The 26554-nt window shown below is 41.6% G+C and overlaps 3 protein-coding genes across 3 annotated transcripts; 1 reads left to right on the top strand and 2 right to left on the bottom strand.

Moving 5' to 3' along the window:
* Positions 1 to 758: 758 nt before the first annotated feature.
* LOC117627216 (E3 ubiquitin ligase PARAQUAT TOLERANCE 3) lies at positions 759 to 8518 on the bottom strand. Its single transcript, XM_034359183.1, has 15 exons — positions 7496 to 8518; positions 6854 to 6950; positions 6520 to 6601; positions 6255 to 6421; positions 6084 to 6163; positions 5874 to 5945; positions 5624 to 5780; positions 5381 to 5529; positions 5087 to 5254; positions 4697 to 4996; positions 4418 to 4459; positions 4043 to 4295; positions 3610 to 3792; positions 2905 to 2986; positions 759 to 1839 (listed from the first exon to the last, which is right to left on the bottom strand). Exons 1-15 carry the CDS (start codon positions 7659 to 7661, stop codon positions 1054 to 1056), a joined length of 2784 nt encoding a protein of 927 aa, XP_034215074.1. The 5' UTR covers positions 7662 to 8518; the 3' UTR covers positions 759 to 1053.
* Positions 8519 to 8884: 366 nt separating this feature from the next.
* LOC117628929 (cyclin-dependent kinase F-4-like) lies at positions 8885 to 9951 on the top strand. The gene has a single exon (XM_034361474.1). The coding sequence runs from the start codon at positions 8995 to 8997 to the stop codon at positions 9949 to 9951; it is 957 nt and encodes a 318-aa protein (XP_034217365.1). The 5' UTR covers positions 8885 to 8994.
* A 1093-nt stretch (positions 9952 to 11044) lies between these two features.
* On the bottom strand, positions 11045 to 12135 carry LOC117628411 (basic blue protein-like). Its single transcript, XM_034360864.1, has 2 exons — positions 11832 to 12135; positions 11045 to 11361 (listed from the first exon to the last, which is right to left on the bottom strand). The coding sequence occupies exons 1-2, from the start codon at positions 12022 to 12024 to the stop codon at positions 11159 to 11161; spliced, it is 396 nt and encodes a 131-aa protein (XP_034216755.1). The 5' UTR covers positions 12025 to 12135; the 3' UTR covers positions 11045 to 11158.
* Between the last annotated feature and the right edge of the window lie 14419 nt (positions 12136 to 26554).

The following is a 26554-nucleotide window of genomic DNA, read 5'->3' on the forward strand; positions in this document are numbered from 1 at the left end:
AAGGTAGAGAACGGTGAAACATTCAAAATACCAGAAAATGCCATTGGTTAATGCAAACATTTAGAATTGTGATTATTAATTAAATGAGAATAATATGGTAAATTCACACTTTTTCGTATTAAAAAAATAAAAATTAAAAGAAAAATCAGATAATGGATCTTATTTTTATAGAGCACAACTACCCATTATCTTTTTTAATTCTAAAATTAATTTAATTTAATTTTTTTTAAAAAGCCTCTTGCAGGCGCAAAGGCGCGTGCGGAGATGCTAGTATAGTATTATATTGCAGTTTTTTTTTTTTCTAATATCTTTTTAGCCTTGTAAAATCTTCTTTGTACTTAAAAAAAGTTTTGTGTGTGTGTGTGTGTGTGGGTAAAGTTGTAAGATTTGGATTTTTAGCTCATTATGGTTTGTATTGAGATCATTAGGCTCCCTTTTTTATGATTTGTTTTGTCCTTTTTGTTGTTGCAAATTTGATCGTAATTTTTGTTTGTAAAGGTTTAGAGGGTTAAGATTTCAGCAGATTATTGTTGTTTGAATTCAGATCATTATGCTCGCTTGAAGTTTGGTTTCATTTCATATTTTATTTTAGTTCTTTAAGTTGTATTTATTTTTTGGTCCGAACTGAAACTTATCATTTTTATTTTTATTAACGAAAAGAGAGAATTCGAACTTGTGACATCTAACAATAACAATAGCCAGTCGATTGAACTTTCGGATAATTGAAAGAAGAAGATATATGTAAAAAGCAAGCAGCCTTGAACTCGAAGAGAGAAGTCTCTTATTCATATTTTGTAATTTAGTATTTCATGACAGAAGAGGTTAAACAAAATTATCAAATACCAAATTTCAAGCAGGAACAAGCAAGCAATTGCTCCCGTGGCCCATGGGCCTCTTACATATACAGTGATTCAATCACTTCCAAGGCCCAATAAAAAAGAGAGAGAGAGAGAGAGAGAGAGAGAGTGAGCAAAACACAAAAACAGCAAATTGCCAATTAGGCCCACTGTTTGATCTCTTCTTCTGATCTACTCTTATCTGATCTCTCTCTCCCTATCTATGCCTGCGATCCCGATGATCCCTGGTGCTGCCTCTGGAGTGCCTGGGCTCTTCCTGCTCCGCCTTCTGCGGCGGCGACGCCTCGTACCTCGACGGCTTCCTCTTGAAGTGCCTGTCGTCGTCGCTCGACTCATACTCCATAGAAGCAGCAGCGCTAACCATAGCCTTTCTACTTCCATTTCCGCCACTCCCAGCCTTGGCAGTCGACGACGACGTCGTTTTATACTCGTCGTACACCGATCCATTTGCCAACGATGAAGACGACTCCTTGTGATGATGCGCCGACGACGGCTTGTTATCCTCCGTCGCCGACGGAGAAGCAGCGCGAGCCCGCTTCTTGCTCACTTCCCCCTCCGGAAAGCTTATGCGAGAAAACACGCTTGCCTTGTGCTTGCGCTCCGCCGCCGCCGCCGCTGCGGCAGCTGCTGCAGCTGATGCAGTAGAAGAGGAGGAGGCAGGTTTGGCCGATGCTGTTGTTGTTTCAGTGGAAGGTGGTGGTTTTGCAGAAGACGAATCAGAACGATGTCGTTTCTGGCGCTGCTGCTGATCATCCTCATGGTGGTCGTGGTAATCGTCATAGTCTCGACCTCGATCTCGGTCTTGGGCGCGTTCGCGATCTCTGTCGTGATGGTCTGATTTTCTCTTAGGAGGACGCGGTGGCTGTGGCTCCAGGTCACGTGGGTCACGTGAGGGCCTTCGTTCTGGAGATGACCTCTCGCGTCTGTGACGATGCTGGTGGCTGTTGCTGTAGTCGGGACTTGGTGATCGAGCAATTGACTTCTGCAATGCATAACAAGAAGAAAAACAAAAAGCCCCAATAAGTCAACTTTTCCCACAGTAATAATTCTCACAAAAATCATTACTTTTCACTGTTACCCATTATTTTATCTCTTTTTTCTTTTTTGCCAAGTGCTTTGACGATTTTTTCCTTCATGCATTTACGAAACTAACACCCACTTTTCTTAAACACCTTTGTTCCCTTTATTTATTTATTTTGTTCGGTTTTCAAATTTTGGAAAACAAAAAACATCGTTAACACTTTGATTTTTTTTGCCGTTGGCTTTACACCCTGCGATCCCATTAATTACTCATATCCAACTTTGCAGCCAGAACTCAGAAAGGTAGTAGAAATGGTAAACCAAAAATAATAAAATAAAATATAAAACCATTGTTAAAAACACTCCTCCTGTACAAAGTGCAGAAATTCAATTCTGAACCTGCAGCAAGCACTTGAGGATCATATATTAAAAAAAAAAATTAGCATCTCAGACCAGTGTAAACATGATCCAAGATGACTCCTAATGGTTTTCTTTTTATTTAAAAAATAAATTCAATTCAGAGCCGTTAAAAAAAACAGAGAAGCAGGTTATTAAATTTTGAGTCCTGGCAAATATAAGTTGGAATTAATGGGATTCAAAAGGCTGTATACTAGGGTAATCTGAACATGTTGCTAAAACAACAGAACAGAACTCTAATTGACCTCAGTTTCGGCCACATTTAGCCGTTTTCCATGTACTCTCGATTGATTCAAGCCACCGTGAAAAAGGGAGGCCAAACTACAATGCATTCTCTCCATTTAATATCCCCATGACCAAATGGAGCATTACGAAGAAAAGAAATAATATAATGACACAAAAATAAAATAAAGACTGAACGAAAAATAATAGCTGATAAGGAAAACAGACTAATATATCCTAGACTCTTTGGCAATATCTGGCCAAATTGGTGTCCTATTGCCAACTTGGTCTCTCCTTGCAAGAGTGTTGATAAAAACCTTAAGAAAACCCTGCTGCTGCAGTATACAAACGATAAGAAGAGAGGGAAATTGGCACAATAAAGACGTACAGATTTGGATTTCATAGAAGCACCATCGCCGCCACCGCTGCTCACCTCCCTCCCGTATTCCCGATCTTTGGAGAATTCCCTACTGAAATATATATAATTAAAAAATGAATTACTCAACCATGTAAAAATAGATACTACAGCTTGAGAGGAAAAGCAACCAATTACCATAAGATTATAGGCAAGTTGTCCATTTCTCAGAAGAATAGTACTATTAGATCCTATTATGAGATATTGCCCATATACTAAAACTGTGGGACACAAAAGGGCAAACAGCTATACATAGCCCAACTACTGAAGGATTTCTCCTTTCAAATATCTCTATACTCTCCCCAAAGAGAAAAAAACAGCATAATTTTGTTTCACATACAGAATGATAAACAAACAAAAAGACACATCAGATTCGGGAAGCTTGTATCACACTTTACCATCTCTTAGTACCAACCCAACTGACCAAAAATGAATTCCACATTTCAATCAAAATAACAGATCTCATATCTATTGTGTCCTTACAATGGAATTGCATCTAAAATGGAATCCAAACCCTTTGGTGGACCACACTAGAAAATCGCATCTAACAGAAACCGAATTTAAAAAATCTTCACATAACATGGCTATCAAATCACATATAACAGATACTCATGTTTTCCAAGTTATACCCTATGAATAAAAATTCCAAGAAAAAACAAATCCAGTTTTCAGTCTTACGTTTGGCCTCGTCTCTCATTTTCACGCTTTCGCCTCAAATCAGCTTTTCGAGCCTCAAATTCCTCTCTGCTCATGACAGGGGGTCCAACATTCATGCCATTCATGCCATTCATGCCATTCATCCCATTCATTCCATTCATGCCATTCATGCCATTCATGCCCATGCCAAAGTCAGCCAAATCCCTGAATAAAGTCCAAGATTACAAACACATTAGGTTGTGGGGCCAAAAGGAGGGAAAAAGCATTAAATTGTAACTTGCAAGCATCAAGTGACATTATCTTAGGGCACTGGTTACACCTGCAAACCTACTTTTTCCACAAAAATGACTCCAAGGGCAAAAACCATTGAATTGCATGCATACGAGAAAGTACAAGTATCTATTGTGGGGGGGAGGAGGAGAGAGAGAGAAATTCAAATGAGACAAATACATACCTCTGAGGCGGAACCATGGGCATCATATAACCTTGAGCACCGAATGAGTCCTGTGGACCAAAACCCCCAAATGGCATGTCCAATGGGCCTAGTCCATAACCCATATATGGCATAGGACCACCATATGGTGCCATATATCCTTCCATACCCATGCCAGGTTGCATGCCATTCCAGTATGGATTATAAGCACCGGGGCCCATAGGCATCATATAGTTATCAGCTGCAAGATCTTGCGAGGTTCTCCATTGCATGTCTGCATTGAATGTAAACATTATGGCATGTATAAAAGCACAAGGATTGAAGTATCCAATTCAAATTTATATGATAGATAGAAAGCTTTAAGTTCACAAAACAAAGTAGGAGGAAGAGCCATACCATTCGCAGGCATGCGAACTTTCTTCTTTTTCCTTTTCTTTCCTGTAATGCACATACAATGACAAACAAATAAGTAATCACTACAGTTCCAACTATTTTTTTGGAGTCAAACTAAGCTTTATTTTTAAGAAAAATCTTTTACTCAACATCCATCCAACTCCTGTATGTCAAGAAAGCAAGAAAACACATAGAACTTGATATGCACCATGAAAAAATGCGAAAACAGAACTAGTAGGCCAACAGAACCAGAGAACTATAATTCCCAGACCACTACATTACCTGCCTCCCCAGAAGCCAGCCTTTGTTGCACTTCCTCCTCAACAAGTGGAGCACTCCCTTGCGATGCTGGTTCCTTCATACTCATTGACTCATGTGTAGCTTCAGATACATCAGCCACTTTTGTATTCCTCACTTTCTCTAAAATCTGCTGTGGGGCAACAACAGGCTTTACCTCATCTGCGGTTTCCTGTATCTTCGGGGTTTCTTTATTCAAAGATAGCTGTAGTTCTTCTCCCCTTGATGCAGCAGATTGAGTTGGAGAAGGAATCTTGGGTTGTGGACAGCGTGCAGACTCCATATCTGAATATTACAAATCAAAAATTTAATACGAACAGAAAATGACTACTCTGGTGGAAATAGAAAGAGAAGGAACATTATTGAAATACAAACCTTGAACTTGGAAAGTACTCCCAGCATTATCAGCACTACTGTTACCCCCAGATTCCAAGATTCGATTGATTGTATCCCTGAGTGTCTTATTTGGCAGTAGATCGTCTGCCAGTGTATTTGTAGCCCCACAGACACACACTGACTTGGACATAATGTAGTTCCGGATACCTGATTATAAAGGCACCCAGTGTAAATACAAAGAAAATTTATACTTACCAAAAAGATTACAAGGGATTAGGTTGAAATTCTTAAAAGCTGCAAAATTTAGGCAATAATATTTACATCATAACTTACACTTATCACAAAAGCTCTTAAAGCAACACTTGCTCGTTAACACAGCATCTTTCATTACTTCCTTGCACAACGGGCAGTGTAGCTCAGGGGGTAGATCACCAACAGACCGTGTAGATGGTAAACCTTCAATCTCTCTCTCGAAAGCAGCCCTGTTTTCATATTAAAGATTATAGTAAGTTTTCATAAAAACAACTGGAAGGCAAGCATAACAACTATGAAATATAGAACACCAAATCAGCTTACTCATTTGGCCTCAAAACAGCTACTGCACCACTTGGCAATGCATATGAGCCATCTGGGGTTGCCATCAGCATGGACTTGGGAATGCCAGTGGGTGGCTTCACTCTTTTTATGTCAAAAGTTGGATCACCATTTGTAGGGCAGTGCTGAATAAAATGCCCTAAACAAATACAATATGTCAAATATAACTTATATAAGTGCATTCCTGATATAATCATTTATCACAAAGAAAGAAATAAGAACAGGAACATACCAGGAACCTTACACCTGTGACAAATATAGCCCTGTGGAGGTGTTTTCCTCTCCAACCCCCCTCCTCCTCGACCTCAATCAAGAAAAGAAAAATCAGTTTTGTCATGTAAAATGAGAGAATATATATATATATATATATATATATGTATATATGTTGAATGAGCACTGACATATTAAGTAAAACAAAAATATGTAATTTTAAAAGACTCACCAAAACCACGTCCACCCATCATTCTTCCACCCATACCCCTGCCAAAACCTCTACCAGGACCAAAGCCATCAGGACCTTGCCTGCAAATACAACACAGAGATCATCCAGCATTAGTGACCATGAATCTATCATTTATCACAGAACTAAACAATAAAACTGAAAGCATCTCACTGTTGCCAGTCCAAGGCTGGAGTGTCGATTAAAGCCTTAATCTTGCTATCTTCATCGGCTTTATTTGTTGGCTGAACATCCGGAGCCTGATAACTTGTCTGCACTGGCAAGACTTCAGGAATTTCATACAAATCACCTCCAAGATCATCCCAATCTGACTCATCAGGCTGTAATGCCAAAATAAACACACTATCACTAAAAGCTCTAACTGATTGCACAAAGCAAAGCACAACCATGCCAGGATCTAGTAGATACTAAAGCTTACATATTTCATGGCAGATGAATCAGCTGTCAGAAAGCTAGTCCTTTCTGGTTCAGTATATTCCACCTTATCTTCCACCTTTGGCCTGCAATAAAGGAAATAAAAATAGCCTAACTCAACCAACCCTCGAAATTGGTCCTAATGGTCATAAGGAACACAAAAATCCTATTGAAGAACATAGCACTGCTTGGGCGCACTCCACAGAAGTTACAATAACAGGTACTACCCCCATATCACAGGTTTGTTAAACACAATAACAATTGATACAGACAACTCAAAATTCATAATGGACCTTACGAAAACATAACTAAAGAATTTAAAGGATCTGAGATAGTACTCTGAATCAGTAACAATTGGCATGCGAGGCCGTCCAGGAACGCGTCGAATTAAAACTGACGTATTTTTTGGAATCAACATTGCTTCATCAAGATACTCTGAAATTGCAAAACATAGAACATGAAGACTATAAAAACACAGCAAAGATATTGATCCATGAAAGCAAGGATAAAAGCTACCAAAATGCGATTCCCCAAACCATAACCCATGGTTCCTAGTTAGTTAAAGTCAGATTAACCATTCCATTAGATCCCAGATTTCAATCTCACACACCCTGTCCTGTCCCCTCTCAGATTGAGTCAATTTAACATATAGGTGGTCAAACTTTGCTCATTCGATAACAACACTAAACCACCACATAAGGTCAATCTAACTTAACTTTCAAGGCACATGGTGGCAATTAGTGACCCCAACGTTAATTGAAGTATGGCAATGTAACATCCTCTATATAAACAACATGTAGATAGATAGCTACAAGCATTAAAAAAAAATGAACAAATACCCAAAAATCAAATTTTGAAATCTCCAAAATCATATATGATTTTACCACTCAACACACACACACACTCATATCACCTGCTAGGACCCAAATTTGTGTTTAATTACAAATTGTTCAGAACGGAATAACTAAATCAGAACCAACCTTCATTGGTCTGGGCGTTGGTGACCACAAGGTCGAAATCAGTACCCCTCCCTAAGTGCTTGGATTCAAATATTTTTTCTTTCAAAATACCAACTGAGATGAAAGGACCGTCCATAGCAATTGAATCATAATCTCTTGCACTCTTAAATTTATAATACACCGCCATGGTCAATACTTTTTTTTTCTTCCAAAAAAATAGAAATATGTATAATAATACCACAACAAGAACAAACAAACGCCCCGAGGAGAACGATAATCAAAGGCCAATAAAAATATAAAGGCCTTGTATTAAACTCCCAAAAACAAAAATCAAACAGTACAAAAAAATTGAAGATCTTTTCGTTTTCTTTTTTCTTCGATTAATCTATTGAGATCGAACAATCAAACCACCGCAGAAGAACAGGGAGACAGAGCTCTTCAGAAGCTTCTTCGCGGACCATACGCCAATCTCCTCTCTTCGGTTCGATTCAATTCCTTCAAAAACCGATCATTGAACAGATGCTTCGAATCAAATTAGGTTCCGAGAGCCACCACAGATTCAATCCTCCGCCGATCGTCGCAATTCGAATCAAATTTCACAGATCTCAGTGAAATTAGAAAAAGCCCTCTGCGCTTGTCTTCGCACCGATCCTTACAAATAGCCTGAGAGAATCAGAAAACCCTAGGCTGAGGAACCGATTCTGATGAGCGAATGGATGGTACAATTGCTCCAAAATCGCCGATTGGTTGGCCGTACGTATATAGCACCGAGGCAAATTCACGAATTCCGAGAGCTTCTGACACGCCAAAACCGAGAAAACCCAAATCTTTCAGAGAGAAACCCCTTGAAATTTGTGAAACTGGTGATGGTTTTCAAGCACTAGGACGTCTGTGTAGTAGGCTGATAATCAATACGAACAGCCAGGCTGCTAGGGTTTGGTTCAGAGAAATTTGAGAGAGAGAGAGAGAGAGAGAGAGAGAGAGAGAGAGAGAGAGAGAGCTCTTCGCGTTGGGTTTTGTTTTGCTTTTTTCTAATTTCCTTTTGGTTTTTTGTCCTTGAAAGGGTTGAGGGTCGGTTTAACGACTTCCGTTTCGTTTGTGGATAATCCTTGTGGGGCCAGCCCAACAACGACTCGTCGCACGCTCAATATGCATTTTTTTTTTTTTAACTTTAAAATTTAAACCATAAAATCTTTACCTTTGAAAAGCTTTGACTCTAAATAAAAATGTTGACCGTAGTAAAACTTTGGGCCCAAGTAAAATAGAACAGCTTCAATTACGAAAACTCCTTTTCCTTATAGGATTGGGAAAGATTTAGACTATCCTTATAGGATTGGGAAAGATTTAGGCTATAAATAATAGCCGGGCACCTTGCATTTTCTACCTTGAGTGAGTGAGCAAGCCTTTAGGAAATCAATTAGGTTTTGCTTCTGGGCAGACGTCAATTTCCATATTTGACGAAAGCTCTTGAGTTTCCATTAACAAAGAGAGAGTTTTGTTGTTTTCTTGAGATAGTTTGAATGGAGAATTATTGCTTCCTTAAGCCGCTCGGTGAAGGAAGTTTCGGGGTTGTATGGAAGGCTTTGCACAAGGTGACTGGTGAGATTGTTGCAATTAAGCAACTGAAGAATGAGGTATCGAGGTTGACTTCATGGGAGGAGTTTCTCCAAATGGCGGAAGTTGAGTCTCTGTCTCAGTTGAAGAACCACCCGAATATTGTCAATTTGAAACAAGCTTTCATGGGATTTGATGGCACTGCTTCCCTTGTTTTTGAATTCATGGAGGGCAACTTATTGCAATTTATGCAACTGCACAAGAAGAGATTCAATGAGGCAGAAATCAGGAATGTGTGTCATCAAATTCTTCTTGGGCTAGATCACATGCATAAGAATGGGTGGTGCCACCGTGACCTCAAACCGGAAAACTTGTTGGTGAAGCAAGGTGTGGTCAAGATTGGGGATTTGGGTTCTGCTAAGAAGATTCAGCCGGGCATTCCTTTCAAAGATTATGTCACAACTCGCTGGTACAGAGCCCCGGAGGTGTTGCTCGGCTCACGCTTCTACGATTCCAAGGTTGATATGTGGGCTGTGGGTGTAATCTTGGCTGAGATGTTCAACCTCCGCCCTCTACTTCCGGGTAAAAATAAGGAGGAGCAGCTGTTTTGGATTTGTAGTGTGCTAGGCAGCCCAACCATGAAGTCATGGCCTGAAGGGCAAATTCTTGCAGGGCAGGTTGAGTATCAGTTTCCACAGTTTTCTGGGTTTGGTCTCTCATTTTGCATCCCATCTGCCAGTGAGTCTGCAATTCAGCTTATAACTTCCCTTCTTTCTTGGGATCCTGCTAAGAGGCCGACTGCTGCAGAGGCACTTAAGCATCCCTTTTTCGTCGGCTCCCACCGTATTCCACGTGCCATTCCTCGTGCCATTCCCGAGAGACATCACCATATTCTTCCTAACATTGGTAGAATTTTAGTCTAGACTAGTAATGTCAAATATTATAAGTTCACTTGTATTTGAAAGATTTTTTAGCTCTACTTTACACAATTAAATTGAATTTGTGAAGAGAGTTCATAATCATATATTGTGCAAATGCTGAATATATATATATATATATACATTGATTCACTTCTATTATCTTGCTATGTTATATCATTTACTGGTTCGTATCTTTATCTGTAGTGTTTAGCTTTCATGTACTTCTGTGTTGATGTATTCTATTGTAGTTCTGCCCCTATCCACAGTCGCCAAACCAAATCATGGATTGAACCAAAGAAACATTTCATATCTTGAAAGATGTTAATTAAGAGATCCCAATACCATAATGATGCCTCATATAAAGATAAGGCGAAACGAGCTAATCTATGAGTGGCTAAGTTGGCCTGTCGGAAAACAAACGGAAGTATTACTCAAAGTTGCAATGTACCTTAAAATTTGATTACATGATAAAATAAATTATAACCAAAATTGGAATATAACCTCAAATTTTGATTGAAGGATCAAATTGGTTGAACATGATGAGTTCAATTAAAATTTTCTTTTGAAGAATAGATTATAATCAGAGAACAAATCTTCCCCCAATTGTATATCTCAGGATACATGTCCAGTTCCATGGGCTTCTTCACTTAGTAAAAGTAAGCAGAGAAGACCAAATATAATGACCAAAGCTCTGCTCTGTGTTCCAACTCTTGTCCCAGACATCTTTGAACCATAAGTGCTACAACAATCTTATCAATTACCAACCCCAATGTTTAGATATTTTAGATGATGTGTTTTTCAAAAGAAGAAAGTTGTGGTATCAGACTCTTTCAATCTGTAAAAATCAATCTACTTAATGATTGCACTTTATGTTTCGGTCTGTAAACTTAAAATTCTAGCTCCGCCCCTAATTAAAGACATGTCTACGGGAGGACTTGGCGAAACAACAAGTTGTCCATCTTGTACAACCAACTTCTGTGCCAATCCCCTTAATGCAATTTCCACTATTTCAACTTGGTTTTAAGAAAATAAATAAATCATCTGGGATGGAGTGTGAGATAGAGAAGAAGCAAGGGGAAGGAGGAAGAAGAAATGGTTAAATTCAGAAAAATAACATACAAAAGATTAATATTGCAACATTTCCTTCCTAGAAACTCTTTATTGCAAAGACAAACTACTGTAACAACAAGCATATATATAGCTAGATGAATCACTCTGCATGAACAGCAATTCTCATTCCATATCCACAGTAATCTATAACATTACAAATAAAGTAGTTTTGACCCTTCTTCAACACCACATGATCGTCCCCAGAGTTGTATAACTTCTTAAGATGGCCTTTTGCACTACAACTTTGGTACCCTTTTGCATCCACAGCCGCCACGCTAAATAATGGGTTGCTATACTTGAAAACTGTACATTAAACCAAAAACAAATGTTATGCAAATAGTTCCAAACATATGAATTATTCTGCACCATGTACTTTTCAGGTTAAACTTTTTTCATAACAGTTCTAAACCAAAGAAACATTACAAGAAATCAGTTACTGGTACATCTTGAATGATATCACGAGGATCCCAATACCATGAAGATGCATCATTTAAAGATATATAAGGCGAGGATCCCAATACCATGAAGATGCATCATTTAAAGATATATAAGGCGAAACGCGCAGCTAAGTTGGACTCTCTGAAAACAGAACTAACAGAAGTATTACTCAAAGTTGGAATGCACCTTAAGATTTGGCTACATGATGAAATAACTTATAACCAAAACTGGAATATCACCTCAAATTTTGATTGAAGGATCAAGTTAGTTGAACATGATGAGTTGAATTCAAATTTTCTTTGAAGAATAGATTATAATAAGAGAATAAATCTTACCCAAGACATCTCCAGCCTTGAAGTGCTTGTCTTTCCCCCAATTGGATACCTCCGGATACAGGTCCCAGCCCTTGTCATCTCCCACTACATATTCAGTTCCATGGTGGGATTCTTCACTTTGCAAAAGCAAGCAGAGAAGGCCAAATATGATGACCAAAGCTCTGCTCTGTGCTTTAACTCTTGTCCCAGACATCTTTGAACCAAAAGTGCTACAATTTTATCAATTACCAACCCATTTCAAAGGGTTGGATTTATAGAGCACAAAAATACATGAATTATCTTCATAAGAAAAAAGATTATTGGGTGAATAGTACTAGAAAGTACATGCATCCAATATATTTATAGAGGCTATGAAATAGTTGCTTTTGGTATACAAAATCCCTATGGATCTTGATAAACAAGTTCGGTATTGGTTTTAACGTGCATTGCACTCAAAGGCAGGTTTGAATAATTACCACACATATAATTTTGTTAGGCACCGTAAAGAAGGCAAAGTCAAACAAACAATTTTTTTTTTTTTGGACAACGAATCCCTGAGAATGTGTTGCAAGCAATCGATTAGGCAATTTGTCTCCTAAACTAAACTCATATAATATCTATGTGTCAAATCTAAACTTCTAGAAGCAAAATATATCAGATCATAGGTCAAATAATTAAGCCAATTAATTTGGGAATTATTTGACCTAATTGGAAGTTATTTGATTTAATTGGGAATTATTCGATTCTTGCCTTAATTAGGGATTTGATTTATTTAAATCAATCTCTCCAAAATTAGGGAAACGAATTATTCTTCCGAAACCCTAGCCTCAGAGGCTCCTATAAATACAAGACTACGCACAACGGTTGAGGTACGTCTAAATTCCTATCTGAAACTCTGCAAAAATTATCTCTCACAAACCCTAGCTGCCATACTCTCTCTCTCTCACACAAGGCTCCGGCCACCACACACGGCTCAAGCCACCCGCTTCTCACTCTATAGAAATCTCCATCCTATTGTTAGCTATTGTTTTCCTACAAATACTCGACCTAAATTAGGCATCGGAGGGCCTTTGGCCAACACCCCCGGGTGTGGTCCTCTTATTCCGATTTGTTTTGTAGGGAGAAAGAGAAGCAAAGAAGACGACGGAATCTTAGACGAATATTCTTGTGGGACGAAAATCGCTCCCACAAAACTCATGTAATGTGTATCTGTCAAATTAATCCCTTAACATGTAGGATACAGTTTCCTTTTTTTTCCCAATTCTAAGCTTGCCACATCATTGAAAAGAATGCTTAAAGAATAGGGTACATTTCTATTTGGTAGACCAAAACCAAAACCAGACATTCTAATTGTTAAAACCAGAAATAAAGCAACCCAAAAAAAAATAAAAAAAACAGCATACTTATCATAAACTGTCAGATAAGTAGAAAATGAAAGCAAATTTGAGCATATCCAAATAAAATATCTAGCTTTCAAAGACACCAACACAATGTTGCTTCATTTCATAGTCTTATCTTCACAGCATTATCTTGTTATCTCTCTCTCTTCTGAAAATTTCAATGACCACACCAAAAAAATGCCTTACTTATACAAACAAACCCTTCACCTTGACCAGCAAAATTATGCTACTGACTGTCTTCCCAAAAATCCACTGCCACATAATGAAGACTATCCATATGTTATGGAAACAAAGTTTCTTGTTGCTCATGCCACATAATGAAGACTGACAAAACGACTTAAGTCGTACGTCTCACAGGCCTTGTGAAACAAACCTCGTTTTATGGATATTATGAGCAGAGGAATTTCAGATAAGAAAGAAGAAAAATATGAATCAACTCGCAAAAGGTCAGTGAAAACTTAGATTGAAAAAGGCTTAAATATAGACATCTAATGAAACATTCCATCTAACACAAACAGGCTGCAACCATAAGTGAATACGAATATAAAAACTGATGCCATTCCTCAGACAAATAGAAATACAGTAATAAGAAAAGAAAATTGAAATCCCGTGCATCAAACAATGGCAGAAGGAGAAAAGAGGTACAATCTATATATACCTACTGCTTCCCCTCATGTCTTCATAATGCTGATGCCATTGCTCTTTGTGTCAAGTATGCAGTTGCTACATGTTGAAAGTTTGTAGGTAAAAAGTTCACCATGATGGCATGACATGTTCTTCAAAGTATGAACGTTTCGCTAGAGTTTTTAGTAAAAATTCACTTATTTGGGATGGTGGTTGTTACTCGATGTTGAATATAGTAATTTTTTTACTTTTAAAAAAAAATAGTATAGCCGACCAGCTGTGCCTTTTTTTTTTTTTTTCCTAATTTTTTAAATAAATAATATAGCTGAGCGGCTATACGCTTTATATGTACGTGGTGCCTAATCGCTAGACGAGACCTCTCTTTTTTCAATAAATAGTATAGACGAGTCCTTTTTTTTTTTTTTTTTTTTTTTTAATTATAATAAATAGTTGTTGAGGCTCAAAAAAGTCCATGGTTAGGCCCAAATAAGTTTCCAGCCAATATGATACTGTATTAAGAAAAATCACACATCGGAATACACGAAGGCTCGTCATATACAAGTCATAGTCCACATGCCATGCTAAATAAATAATTTTTCATGCCAAGGACTGAGATAATATTATAAAATACAAGCCCATGCTAAACTAAGCACTGTGTCCCTCTTCAAGGACGATAAAATTGAAGCACGCCAAGCGACATGCCACGCCAAGTAAGGAATTATTATTCCGCATCCAATCACGCCGCAAGCTTAAGTGAGCCCCAAGCCACTCAAATACCCGGGGCTTGCTTGAGTGGGTTGTGGTATGGATGGTAATAAATTGTCATGAGGCCCATTGATGGGCCGAAAAATGGAAGTCCCGGGTTGCTTGGGACCCTCAGGACTCAAGCCCATTTCATAGGTCCAAACATGTGGGTGAGCACAAAGAGAAAAATAGCTCATTAACTCAACCAAAAAGCCCAATGCTTGATAAGGATAGCCCACTTACTTGGTAAATCAACTTGGCCCATACAATCACAATAAAGAGCTGCAAAACCCCAGCACTTGGCTGGAAAAACAAAAGCCACAAAGGGGAAGTCTGAAGGTCCATTATACAAAGCTGCTAGGAGGTTCCAGCACATGGAAAATGAGCAAGTGTCAAGCAAAAGACACCCAAGGGACCAAAGGATATTGGCGCGTAGCCTGCTAGGAGAGGAATCGCCTTTTGAATCAGCATGACTACCCATTGTCTTTCCCTCATTAGACCTGGCCATGGAAGAAGGAAGAAAAGAAAAGAAAGAGATGGCTGAAAATAGAGGTAGCTGCGGGAAAGAGCACTGAGCTCCCAAAAATCCATGATTATGTGAGATTGGACAGAGAAGATTTTTCTAGAATAAGATAAGTCAAAGAAGGGGAGGAGGAAGGAAGGAAAAAGCTTGGCCATATTAGATAAAAACCATTATGGTTTTCTGGAAAAAGATGACTTCCAGCGGCTATAAAAGGGGCCTCTTCTACCCAACCAAGGACAACCCACATTTCAAAGAGCAAGCTTCCTCTCTCACTTGCAACACCCAGCAAATTCATGCTCTGTTCATCCTCGTCCCCATTTTTTCCCCTTCTGGCAGGCTGCTCTAGCATTTGACAGAGTCACTGTCAAGCTGCCGGAAATAATACTCAAGCCACCCATTGCTCTCTTTTTCCTTATTCTCAACCCAAACCTCTCTGCAAACTCTTCATCTCCTACCTTAATACCCATTTTCCCCTCCAGGAACACTTAGTTTTCTCTTCAGTGCTAAACTCATGACAATTTTACTCCTATGTCACAAGCTTCTCATACAAAGCTAGAAAATTTATCTATAAGTTGTTGTTATTTTCATTGGTGAAGGTAACTAAGGTGTTTCCTAAGGCTTCTCTGTCTTTTCGAAGCATTTTTGGGGCTTGATCTTTGAACTCAGGCTCAAGAGGCAATTTCATCCATTTTGCTATTTACGGTAGCCCAAGCCCGTAGTAGCTGCCGGAACGAAAAAGCCCCTACAATAGTATAGCCGGCGGCTATACTATTTTTGACACGAGCAACTAGGCGCTATGTAGCAAATCTGTTTTTTTTTTTTTTTTCATAATTAGTATAGCTGGGTGGCTATAAGCGATTTTATTCTATTTTTGTTTTAGAATAGGATAGCAGCGCGGCTTTAGTTGGTTTTTTTAATTTTCTTTAATAAATGGTATAGTCGCGCGGTTATACTCAGTTTTATTAATGTTTATTTAAAAAATAGTATAGCCGCGCGGCCATATGCAATTTTTTGCTTTTTTAAAAAAAAAAATAGTATAGCCATGCGGCGTTAACTTTTTTTTATTTTTATTTTATAAATAAATAGTATAGTTGATCGGCTATACACTTTATACATATACTAGGATCCTTTTCTTTAAATTTTTTCCCTGATTTTTCGTTTATCAATAATAGTATTTTACAACATTATCCATTACTATTATGTCATTACTCAAGTCTTCATTGTCCACTTTTAATTTTTTACTTTTTCAGAGTTTTTACCTATATAAAGAATTTAGCAGTTTCATGTTTAATACTCTATTATACACATACGTACATATTTTTCAATAATACATCCATATTCTGTACACGTCTTAAAGACTAATTGACATTTAAAAAAAAGCAGACATACAATACTCGCACTGTACATGTACATACGTATTTCTCATGTTTAATACAAGTATTTTTAACAAAATTTTCAATAAAACACACAAAATTAATGTATTATACAAATAATTCTCACATATTAATGAATAAAAATAATATATTTTTAAAAAATTAAAAAACTTATATTAAAATATTATATAGTGGGCGATTAATATATGCTTTGGATATGTTCAAACTAACTAATTAATATCTATAAAGTATAAACGAATGCAACTAGGAGGGTCATTTTTTCTTAATTTTTTTAATTAAATAGTATACCAATGCGGCTATACTTGTTTTGACACGTGGGTGCCTAATCGCTAGGAAGACCTCTTTTTAAAAATAAAAAATAAAAGTATACATGTGCAGATACACGATTTTTTTTGTTTTTTTTAATAAATAGTATTGCCGCGCGGCTATACTCGGTTTTATTAATGTTTCTTTAAAAAATAGTATAGTTGCCTGGCTATACAGCTTTTGGCACGTGGGCAACTAGGCGCTATGCAGCAAATTTGTTTTTGTTTTTCATAAAGAGTGGGAGAAGAAGGCCATCCATCCAAGTTTCGATGCTGAGCTTTCAATGTAGTTGCAATTTTTTTATTTTTGTTGTTGATATTATTTATGGGTATTCAATTTAATGGGTTTGATCGATCTATCTCTACTTTGTTTTTGTTATCTGATTCTTTATCTAATGGGTTTGATCGAGCTCTGTTCGTATTCTATCTCTTCTTGTCTTTTTGAAAACCAGATTTCGACACAAAAAACAGAAGTTAATCATCTTTTTTTATCTGATACAGAATGTTTGGTTTTCCAATTTTGCCATCTATCATCTTTCATTCTGAGACTCTGTGTTGCTCCAATAAAGCTATAGCCTTAACTTATCCTTGCTTTTCTGTTTACACCATAATCAACCGAGCATATCCAACATCAAAATGACTAGCACAAAGGCAGACACACCTTCTCCCCTGCCGAAGGAAGACACTCTTCCAAGGTGCCAAACACCTGCCAAAGCTCCCGACTGCCGAAGCTCTCTCTTATTTAACCTAATCTCCAAGACACATGTCACCACCACAGCGACTTGCACAAAGTCCCACATCGAAACTTTGTGCAAAGCTCCTATTTTCACTGCCCTATAAATACAGAACAGTACCCAAATAAAAAGAGTAATTACTCTCTCACTTTTATTGTTACTCTGCCAAAGTTACCACTCTAAGCTAACTTAAGCATCGGAGAGCCTTCGGCCGGCACCACACCGGTGTCTGAAGCTTAACGACTGTTTCTCCTACTTTGTCTTCTGCAGGCTCTTCCCTTACCGAAGGTCCTTACCTTCTCCCATGCTAAAGACTACCTACTTCTCTCTAAGTTGACCCTCTCCGAAAAAGAGCATCAACAGTTTGGCTCCGTCTGTAGGAATTCGACACTTGAATCACATTTCTCTCTACCAGCCCGGCTGGCTCCTTCTCCCATCAAGCCCCGTAGCCTCTTTTTTACCCTACATTCTGCTATGTCGACTGAGCATAGCCACGATACTTTACACCATACCCCCCGCGAGGGTACCTCCCGAAAGAAACATTCGGCAGATGTCAATCTCCAGGCAGAGGTGGAGCTCCTCTGCGCCAGCTCGAACATGACTATCGCACCCTGAAGCGTAACTGGGAGAAGGCGCAGACCCCATAGTTCCCAACATGAGTTTACCTAGGATGTTGAGCACACCCAGCTAAACCAGCCAGTGCCCTCTCACCACAGTGTCTCGGTCCAGTCTAGGCTCGTCAAGTGTAAAGGCCTTCTTTACCCAGAGCCAACTAAGTCGTAGCTCCTTTACATCTCCCCACCGAAGGACTGGCTTCATGAACCTATGAAGGTCTATAGGGATTGCATAGACAGTCTCTTGGACCGTCAGACATAACCTATCCCTATCCCTGCTAATCTCGGGGACCCAAGGGTGACGCACCTAGGTCCCCCATCGAAGCCCACGCACTTGCCAGCTGAAGAAGGTAGCTGTGAATTTTATAATCCAAAAGACTAGGAGTCTTATCACACCAAGGCGTTCGAAGAGTGGGAACTTTTACCAACTCCTGTCAGCCCGCCCCCCAGGCCTTCAGCACCTGAGACTCTCCCTCATGCCGACCCGGCCATGAGGCTTCTCTTTGAGAAGGTTCGGAGCTTGGAGAGCGAGCAGCACCGCGGCCACAACCCCTCTGGGCGACCCGGGCCCTTTACCGAATGTATCCTCAATTACCACCACGACAAAGACATCCAGGCACTCCGCATCACTTTCTACACTGGCACGGAGGATCCTCTCACCCACATACATTCTTTCCAGTCTGCCCTTGGGTGTAAGGGCCTTAGTGACGAAGGCATGTGCCTCCTCTTCATTTCCACACCCAACGATGCAACCTTGAATTGATTCTACAGGTTGAACCCCCGCACCATCAACTCATTTGATAGTCTGAAGCAGACCTTCCTGGACCATTTCATGATCCAGACCGATCGTCTATACTCCGCGGGGACCTGTACATGCTTCGGCAGGGTGAGGATGAGCCTCTGTGGGAGTATGCAACTTGGCTCAGCCATGAATACTCCCGCTGCCCAAAGACTGATGACTGCGCTACCTTCGGTGCCTTCAAAAGTGGCATCCGTGAGTCCAACTTCCTCTACCTGGTTCATAGCAATAATTGGAACACATACGCGGAGCTAATGAAGCAGGCAGCAGTTCACGCCAAGGCTGAATACTTCAATTCCAAGCGTGGCCCAGCCGCCCCAGCACGTAGTACTTTGGTAATCCTCCACCTGCTTCAGTACCTACCCCAGCCCCACCTCAGCATTCTACTCCCACCCCAAGTACCCAAGGTACCCCACACCCAAAACGAAAGGATAACTACCAGCATACCTTCAGCAATAGCAAGCGGGGCAAACATGGCAACCACCACCAATCCAGTAGAAACAACCCTCCCTGGTCAAGTGATCGGGCCCTACTCCCCTTCACACCCAAGCCTAGGTTCGAGGTCTTCACCATCCTCAACACCACCTATGAGAATGTCCTAGTTCATGAGGCACCTATCATACCCAAGCGCCAATCCCGGGAGACCAGGCAGCAAGTCTATGCCCAACACAGGCGTCTTCTACCGCTTTCACCAATTCGGTAGCCATGATACCCAATCTTGCGTTGCCTTATGCAACATCATAGAAGGCCTCATCCGTGAGGGCAAGCTGGACAACGGCAGATCAACATGATCTCCACCATCAGTAGTGGCCCTACCCTGGCTGGAACCTCCAACAACTCCATCAAACATTATATCCACTTTAGTAATGCGCACCAGGTCTTCAGCACTGAGCAGGGACGCCTGCCGAAGACCCAAAAATCGAGCTAGGCCCCCATCACCTTCTACGAGGAGGAGGAACGTGGTGTTATTCTCCCTGAATATGACCCACTCATTATCCATGCGAACATTTCTAACTTCGACGTTGGGCGTATCTTGGTGGACACTGGCAACTCGGTCAGTGTGATGTTTGTTGACGCTTTCAACGAGTTCCAGGTCCCTGCTCACTTGCTCGACCGAAGCATCACACCCCTTGTGAGCTTCTCTGGTGATGTTGTCCAGCCCATTGGGAGCATCCATCTTCCTATCTCCATTGGAGCAGCACCCCAGCGGGCGACGGTCACCATTCCTTTCCTCATTGTTGACTGTCTCATAGCCTACAACATCATCCTTGGGCTCACTGCCTTGGCCTAAATGAAGGTTTTCATTTCCACACGGATGCTGCTAATGAAGTTCCCTACGCCCCATGGCACAGGCACGGTGCCTCGCGACCAACATAAGGGTGAGGCCCTCGCAGTAACCAAGGCTCCAGCCCATCCTCAAGCTGGCACTGTACAACCTGAAGACCCAAGGGAGGAATCTGTCACCCAGCAAGCCGAACCTGTGGAAGACCTAGAACTGGTTACCCTCATAGTGACATCCCGGATCGGTAGGTCCGGATCGGCACCTCCCTCTCACAAGAGCTTCGCTCTAACCTCGTCGCCTTCCTCCGCCTCAATGCTGAGGTCTTCGCATGGTCTTACAATGACAAGCCTGGGATATCATCAGACATCATATCCTATCAGTTAAGCGTTAATCCTGCCGTTTGACCCGTTCGGCAGAAGTGTCGCGCTTATGACCCAAAGCGCTATGAGGCCATGAGGGCGGAGGTAGATAAGTTTAGCAGCATCGGATTCATCAAGGAGGTGGACTATCCCACCTAGCTGGCTAATGTGGTGATGGTCCGCAAACCAAAAAAAGGCTGGCCCATGTATGCCGACTACACCAATCTTAATCGAGTCTGCCCAAATGATAGCTTCCCCTACCCTGCATTCGCCCTAATAATTTTAGGTAGACACCTCAGACTATACTTCCAAGCTCACACCATCTATGTCTTAATCAACCAACCGCTTAAGCAAGTATTGCAGAAGCCAAAGACTTCTGGGAGGTTGGTTAAGTGGGCCATTGAACTTGGTGAGTTTGATATCCACTACAAACCCCCCAGCTACAAAGGGCCAAGCCGTTGCTGACTTCATATCAGAATTCACAGAACCCCAAGCTTCAGCCGCTACCCAAATCATAACCGAACCCAATCTTCCTTCGAGCCAGAACCACGTTGCCAGCAATGACACCCTAGACCTGACCTAGCCCTTATGGACCTTATATGTGGATGGCTCCTCCAATGCCCAAGGATGTGGGGTCGGCCTCGTTCTCATCTCCCTAGACAAGTTTGTCCTTGAGTACGCCCTCTGCTTCAAATTCCATGCCTCCAACAATGTGGCCAAATACGAAGCACTCTTAGCTGGCTTTCGGCTAGCCAAAGAGATGGGCACCAAACAAATTCAGATATTCAGCGACTCACAGCTCGTTGTCCATCAAGTCAATTAGGATTTCACGGCCAAGGACATCTCAATGACAGCCTACCTCCAGCATACTCGCCACTTACTTGCAACTTTCAACGCTCATCTTATAACCCAAATACCACGCTCTGAGAACAACCATGCCGATGCGTTGGCCAGGCTAGCCTCGGCCTTGGAGCAGGGCATAAGTCGCAACATCCACATCGAATTCTTGGACCAGCCCAGTACCCCACTCATCTGTACCATTGATCACAACCCTACATGGATGAACCCCATCATTCGGTTCTTGCAAAACCAAACGCTACCTGTTAATTCTGCTAAAGCATGGTGTGTTCGCCATTGCTCTGCCCGATACATAATCATTAATGGCTCTCTACACAAACGTGGCTTCAGCCTCCCCTCATTCGGTGTCTGACACCATAGGAAGACAATTATGTCCTTCGTGAAATTCATTAAGGCATCGGTGGCAACCACTCAGCCATTAGACAAGGCTACTTCTGCCCCTCACTTCACACTGATGCCCAGGCCTTCACCCAGAAGTGAGATAAGGGTCAACGATTTGCTAACATTCCACAACTTCTTCCTGAACCATTGACAGCAACGGTCAGTCCTTGGCCGATGCATGGCCAGGTTCACCTCCTTCTTCTCCCGACGCAGCTTGGAGAAGTCTACCTTCTCTATCCCCTCAGCAAAAACATCCTCTATACCGAAGGGGAGCTTCGGCAGGCCTTGCAGATCAAAAGGAGAAAGCCTCGGCCCCGTCTTCATCACACTCTGGCTAGCTTCCTTCAGCGCCTTCTGCTTTCCCAGAACATCAGCAACCCGCCCTTCATCATCATCTCTCAAGCGCTTCCCAGTCGCCTGCTGGGCACCCCTTTCTTCGCCTTCATGGCCCAAGACTCCCTGAGCTGCTTCTGTATCTCGGCCTCATCAAGATCCATGACCACCTTCGTGCTTCCTTTGATCACACCTTCCACTACACATCAAAAGCTAAGTTAGTCACAACTATGAAAAGGAATTAGAAGACAAACAACAAAGGTGACCCAAGTACTTACTTCCTTACAAGAGTCCGGACTCGAGCAGATTCTTCTAGGTGACTAGGTTTCGGTACTCACGGTCGGTCTCTGACAGCAGTGACCTCACCCTCTCAACTTCGTCTTCTTACTCTTTGGAGATCAGCCCCCACTTCAAAGAACCTGCACCAAAGGTTAGATACTACTCAGCCATTTACACTTGCAAGCAAAAATGGAGAACCAAAGTCAAAGCAGGTAAAAAACACAACAAAATAATAATCAGTCTTAAAGGATAGGGCCAAGAACCTATAGACTGGAAGTGGGTAGGAATGTGTTTAGTAACGGTCTTTCTTGGCGGACACTCCCAGGCACCTCCTGTTGCTCCAGGACTTCTGAGTAGAAGGCTTCTGACCAATAAAATAACCCTTCTCTTTTGCCTTTTGGCAATTGGCCTGTACCCAGCCAAAACTTCCCTGTTGCTTGGAGATCGAGTACAAATACATGAACTGCTCAAATGTCGGCTCTCCCAACCCAGCCAACCACCAAGCAATGTAAACCCCATGTATAATAATCCAAAAGTTGGGATTATATTGGCCCGGTGCATACCCTAGCTTGGCCAACATCATCTGCACCCAAGGATGAAATGGTAGTCTGAAGCCATGCTGGTACATATCAGTAAAAATCAACACAGAACCCTTTGGAGGTTATCTAACCACATTAGCTGCAGTGGGTAACCTCAAGCCTACATAGGGTGGAACACAATAGTCTATCCGAAGCTCGGCCAACTTTGCTTCTGTAAGTATGTTCTGCCTTGTCAAAGGGACATCAACCCGTATGTCCACTCCATCTGAAGCTGAAGCCACGGCCATAACCACGGATCCCCGATGGTGATGCCTGGTTGCTCGAGCCCACCTTTGGCGTATAAGTCAAGGCTAGAACCCGATCAGCTATAGCCTCTAACTCTATGTAATTCCTATATGCATAAGTCAAGGCTAGAACCCGATCTCCCTATATGCAGCTGACCTAGAGTCTACTGATGGCTCACCCTCATGCACTACCATCACTCTCTATAACACCTTCTACCACACCCTCTATCTCGGTACTCTCATTTTCAGAACAAACATATTGGCTGGGCTCCTCACTCTCAGTATCATCCCCACCAAAGATAGGGGGCCATGACTTTCTCTACCAGAACGTTCAGACATCTACAATATGCATAAACAAGAAAAAAGAACTAATGCACATGCAAGAAGGATCGAAAACACAACACAAAAAGTGGCACGCTTACATACTTTTGATCCACAAGCAAACATCCAACAAGTTCATCTCAATGCTCACGGTGTTCATCAAGTTCATACCAATATTCAAGATGTTCATCCTAAATCTTCAACATGTTCTTGCAAAAGGACATTTCAATTCGAAAGTTTGAAGGAAATGGGGTCTAACTTTGTTTGCACCATTGCGAACAGGACACCAGAAATCACCTTGACAACAGCACCACCACGAGGTATTTCGTCGGAAATCTCCATCTCCTTCTCACTTTCTAGCAATTTTTTCTCAAAGACTCAAGTGTGAGGACTTCGTCACCCCAAAGTTCATATTTATAAAGCCTGAAGGGTACCAACGCCTCGGTTCACTAGAAAACCCTAGCACCCTTTCATCTTCCCTCTCAAAATTCTTGTACCTACATATACTTTGAAATTCAAAATTTTTTTTATTAAAAAAAAAATGCGAAGAGGAATTTGAAAAGGCCTTGCCGAAGGCTAAAACAATCAGGCGGTCACAAAATCTTAACCTTGCCCAGGCCACCTGTCGAAGTTGTCGTGACCCAACTCCAATCATTGCCACAATCCAAGCCTTGACAAAATTTTGGTTGGGCCGGCTCCAAGGATTGCCAAAACCCACGTGCTCAAGCCTCTTGCCGAATGGAAAGACCTCAGGCACGTCGCATTCAGACTCTTCTCAAACACTTCAGAGCCTTGACAAATCTCCAAGGCCTGGGGCAGCTTCACCCTCCTACCGTAGCCATAAAGGAGTGCTTCGAAACTACTTACCTCATCAAGGCCTAGCTCCAATTCTCAGCCTCAAATTCACGCCAGCTTCAAGCCTAGGCTTACGGGCCCACAGAATTCCTCTTCCCAAAGGGAAACTCCAAGAAGGCCCTTAATGAAAAAAAACACCCTTGTCGAACGGCAATGGCTGTGTGGAAGGAAAATGAGGGATTGAAAAATTGATGAGACGGAAGACCCAAGCTAAATTGGATCTCTCACCGAATGGCACTTGTCGTCCAAAAGCAATCGATGAGGCCCACAACACCACTTGCACGAGCCAAGGCTCGGCTCCCTCCAATCCCTCTTGCCGAATGGCAAGGGTTGGGTCACAACTCCAAATACGCTCACAGAAAGCCTTCTTTCGAGAAGAATCCTACCGAACACAAATTGCCTCAAATACAAAAATTTTACTCAACTCACCCTTGCCGAACGGCAAGGGTTGAACAGACAAAGAAAAGCTTCAACAAGTACTTACCTCCACACTCGCCGAATCTGCCCTCACAGCCCAAGCTAAAACCAATGGCCTCCTCACAGTCTTTGACAAACACAGCTCCACTGGCCCGACCGAGAACTTTCTCAATCACCGATTCGCTCCTAGCTCCACTCTTGCTTAACCTAGTTCAGTCACTTCGCAAGGCCTCAAACTCCTAAATAACCCTTACCGAACGGCAAGGGCCTTGCTGGAAATTGGGGACCACAAAATTACATGCTTACCGAAACAGGACCAGCTCCAATCACCCAATCCAAATTAAAATAATTAAAAAAGGAAGGACAATCTGAACCACCACAAATGCCTTGCCGAACGACAGGAGGCCTGAAGAAGTTTTTGGGATGCTCGTCTGAACTCACTGAGGATTCGGCGCCCAGGCCTTGCCTAATTCACCCTGTTTACTTAACCTTACTCGCAAATGTATACCCACATCTTCCATAGTGATCTTGCCGGACGGCAGGCCTCATAAGGAGATCCCCTTGCGACTATATCTTATCACCCCTTCTTCCAAACCCTAGGCCTCACGTGTGCTAAAGCTCCTTACCGAACCCTTTCCGGGCCCCTATTTATGCTCTACCCTCTTTACCGAAGGAGAAACCTAACATAGTACTCACCGAGAATCTTGGCCTACTTGTCGAACGGCAAGCACCAGGCCGAAAGCAACTTAGGCCCAAGCTGTTAAAAAATAATAATAAAATTAATAAATAAATAAAAAGAGGGGTGGATAACCTTGTCAAAAGGCAAGGGCCAAAAAAAGGGAAAAAGAGCTCACAAATTTCTCCAAGCCTCAGCCCTGCCGAACGACAAGGGCCACACTAAATCTCCCTAGGCTCTTCCTCTTTTTAAGACTTGTGCAGCCTAAATGGGGCTTGCAAAATACCTCCTACCGACATTTCAAGCGCCCAGATCCATTCTCCTGCCGAAGTTTGAGGGGCCCAAGTCTACTTTTCTCTCAAAGGTACCCACCTACCAACGGTTCCAGAGGCTCACACAGCTTTTACCCAGCTACCAACGGTTGACGCAACTTTTAGCTTGCCAACTTGGGTGACTAGGGAATGCCTATGGCTCCCAATGAATCTGGAATGCTCGTTCATGATTACACAAAAATCTCACAAGTTCCCAACCCAAAAGTTACTTCTTGACCTCAAACTTGGGGGACTATTGTTTACACCATAATTAACCGAGCATATCCAGCATCAAAACGACTAGCACCAAGGCAGACACGCCTTTTCCGTTGCCGAAGGAAGACACTCTTCTAAGGTGCCCAACACCTGTCGAAGCTCCCGACTTCAGAAGCTCTTACCTGCCTAACCTAATCTCCAAGACACGTGTCACCACCACAGCGACTTGCACAAAGTCCCACATCGAAACTTTGTGCAAAGCTCCCATTTTCACTTCCCTATAAATAGGGAACATTACTCAAGTAAAAAGGGTAACTACTCTCTCACTTTTACTGTTACTCTGCCAAAGTTACCACTCTTAGCTAACTTAAGCATTGGAGAGCCTTTGGCCGGCACCACACCGGTGTTCGAAGCTTACCGACGCTTCTCCTACTTTTTCTTCTTCAGGCTCTTCCCTTACTGAAGGTCCTCACCTTCTCCCCTGCTAAAGACTACC

The sequence above is a fragment of the Prunus dulcis genome, chromosome 5 (genome assembly GCF_902201215.1).
Source record: "Prunus dulcis chromosome 5, ALMONDv2, whole genome shotgun sequence".
Classification (NCBI taxonomy): domain Eukaryota; kingdom Viridiplantae; phylum Streptophyta; class Magnoliopsida; order Rosales; family Rosaceae; genus Prunus; species Prunus dulcis.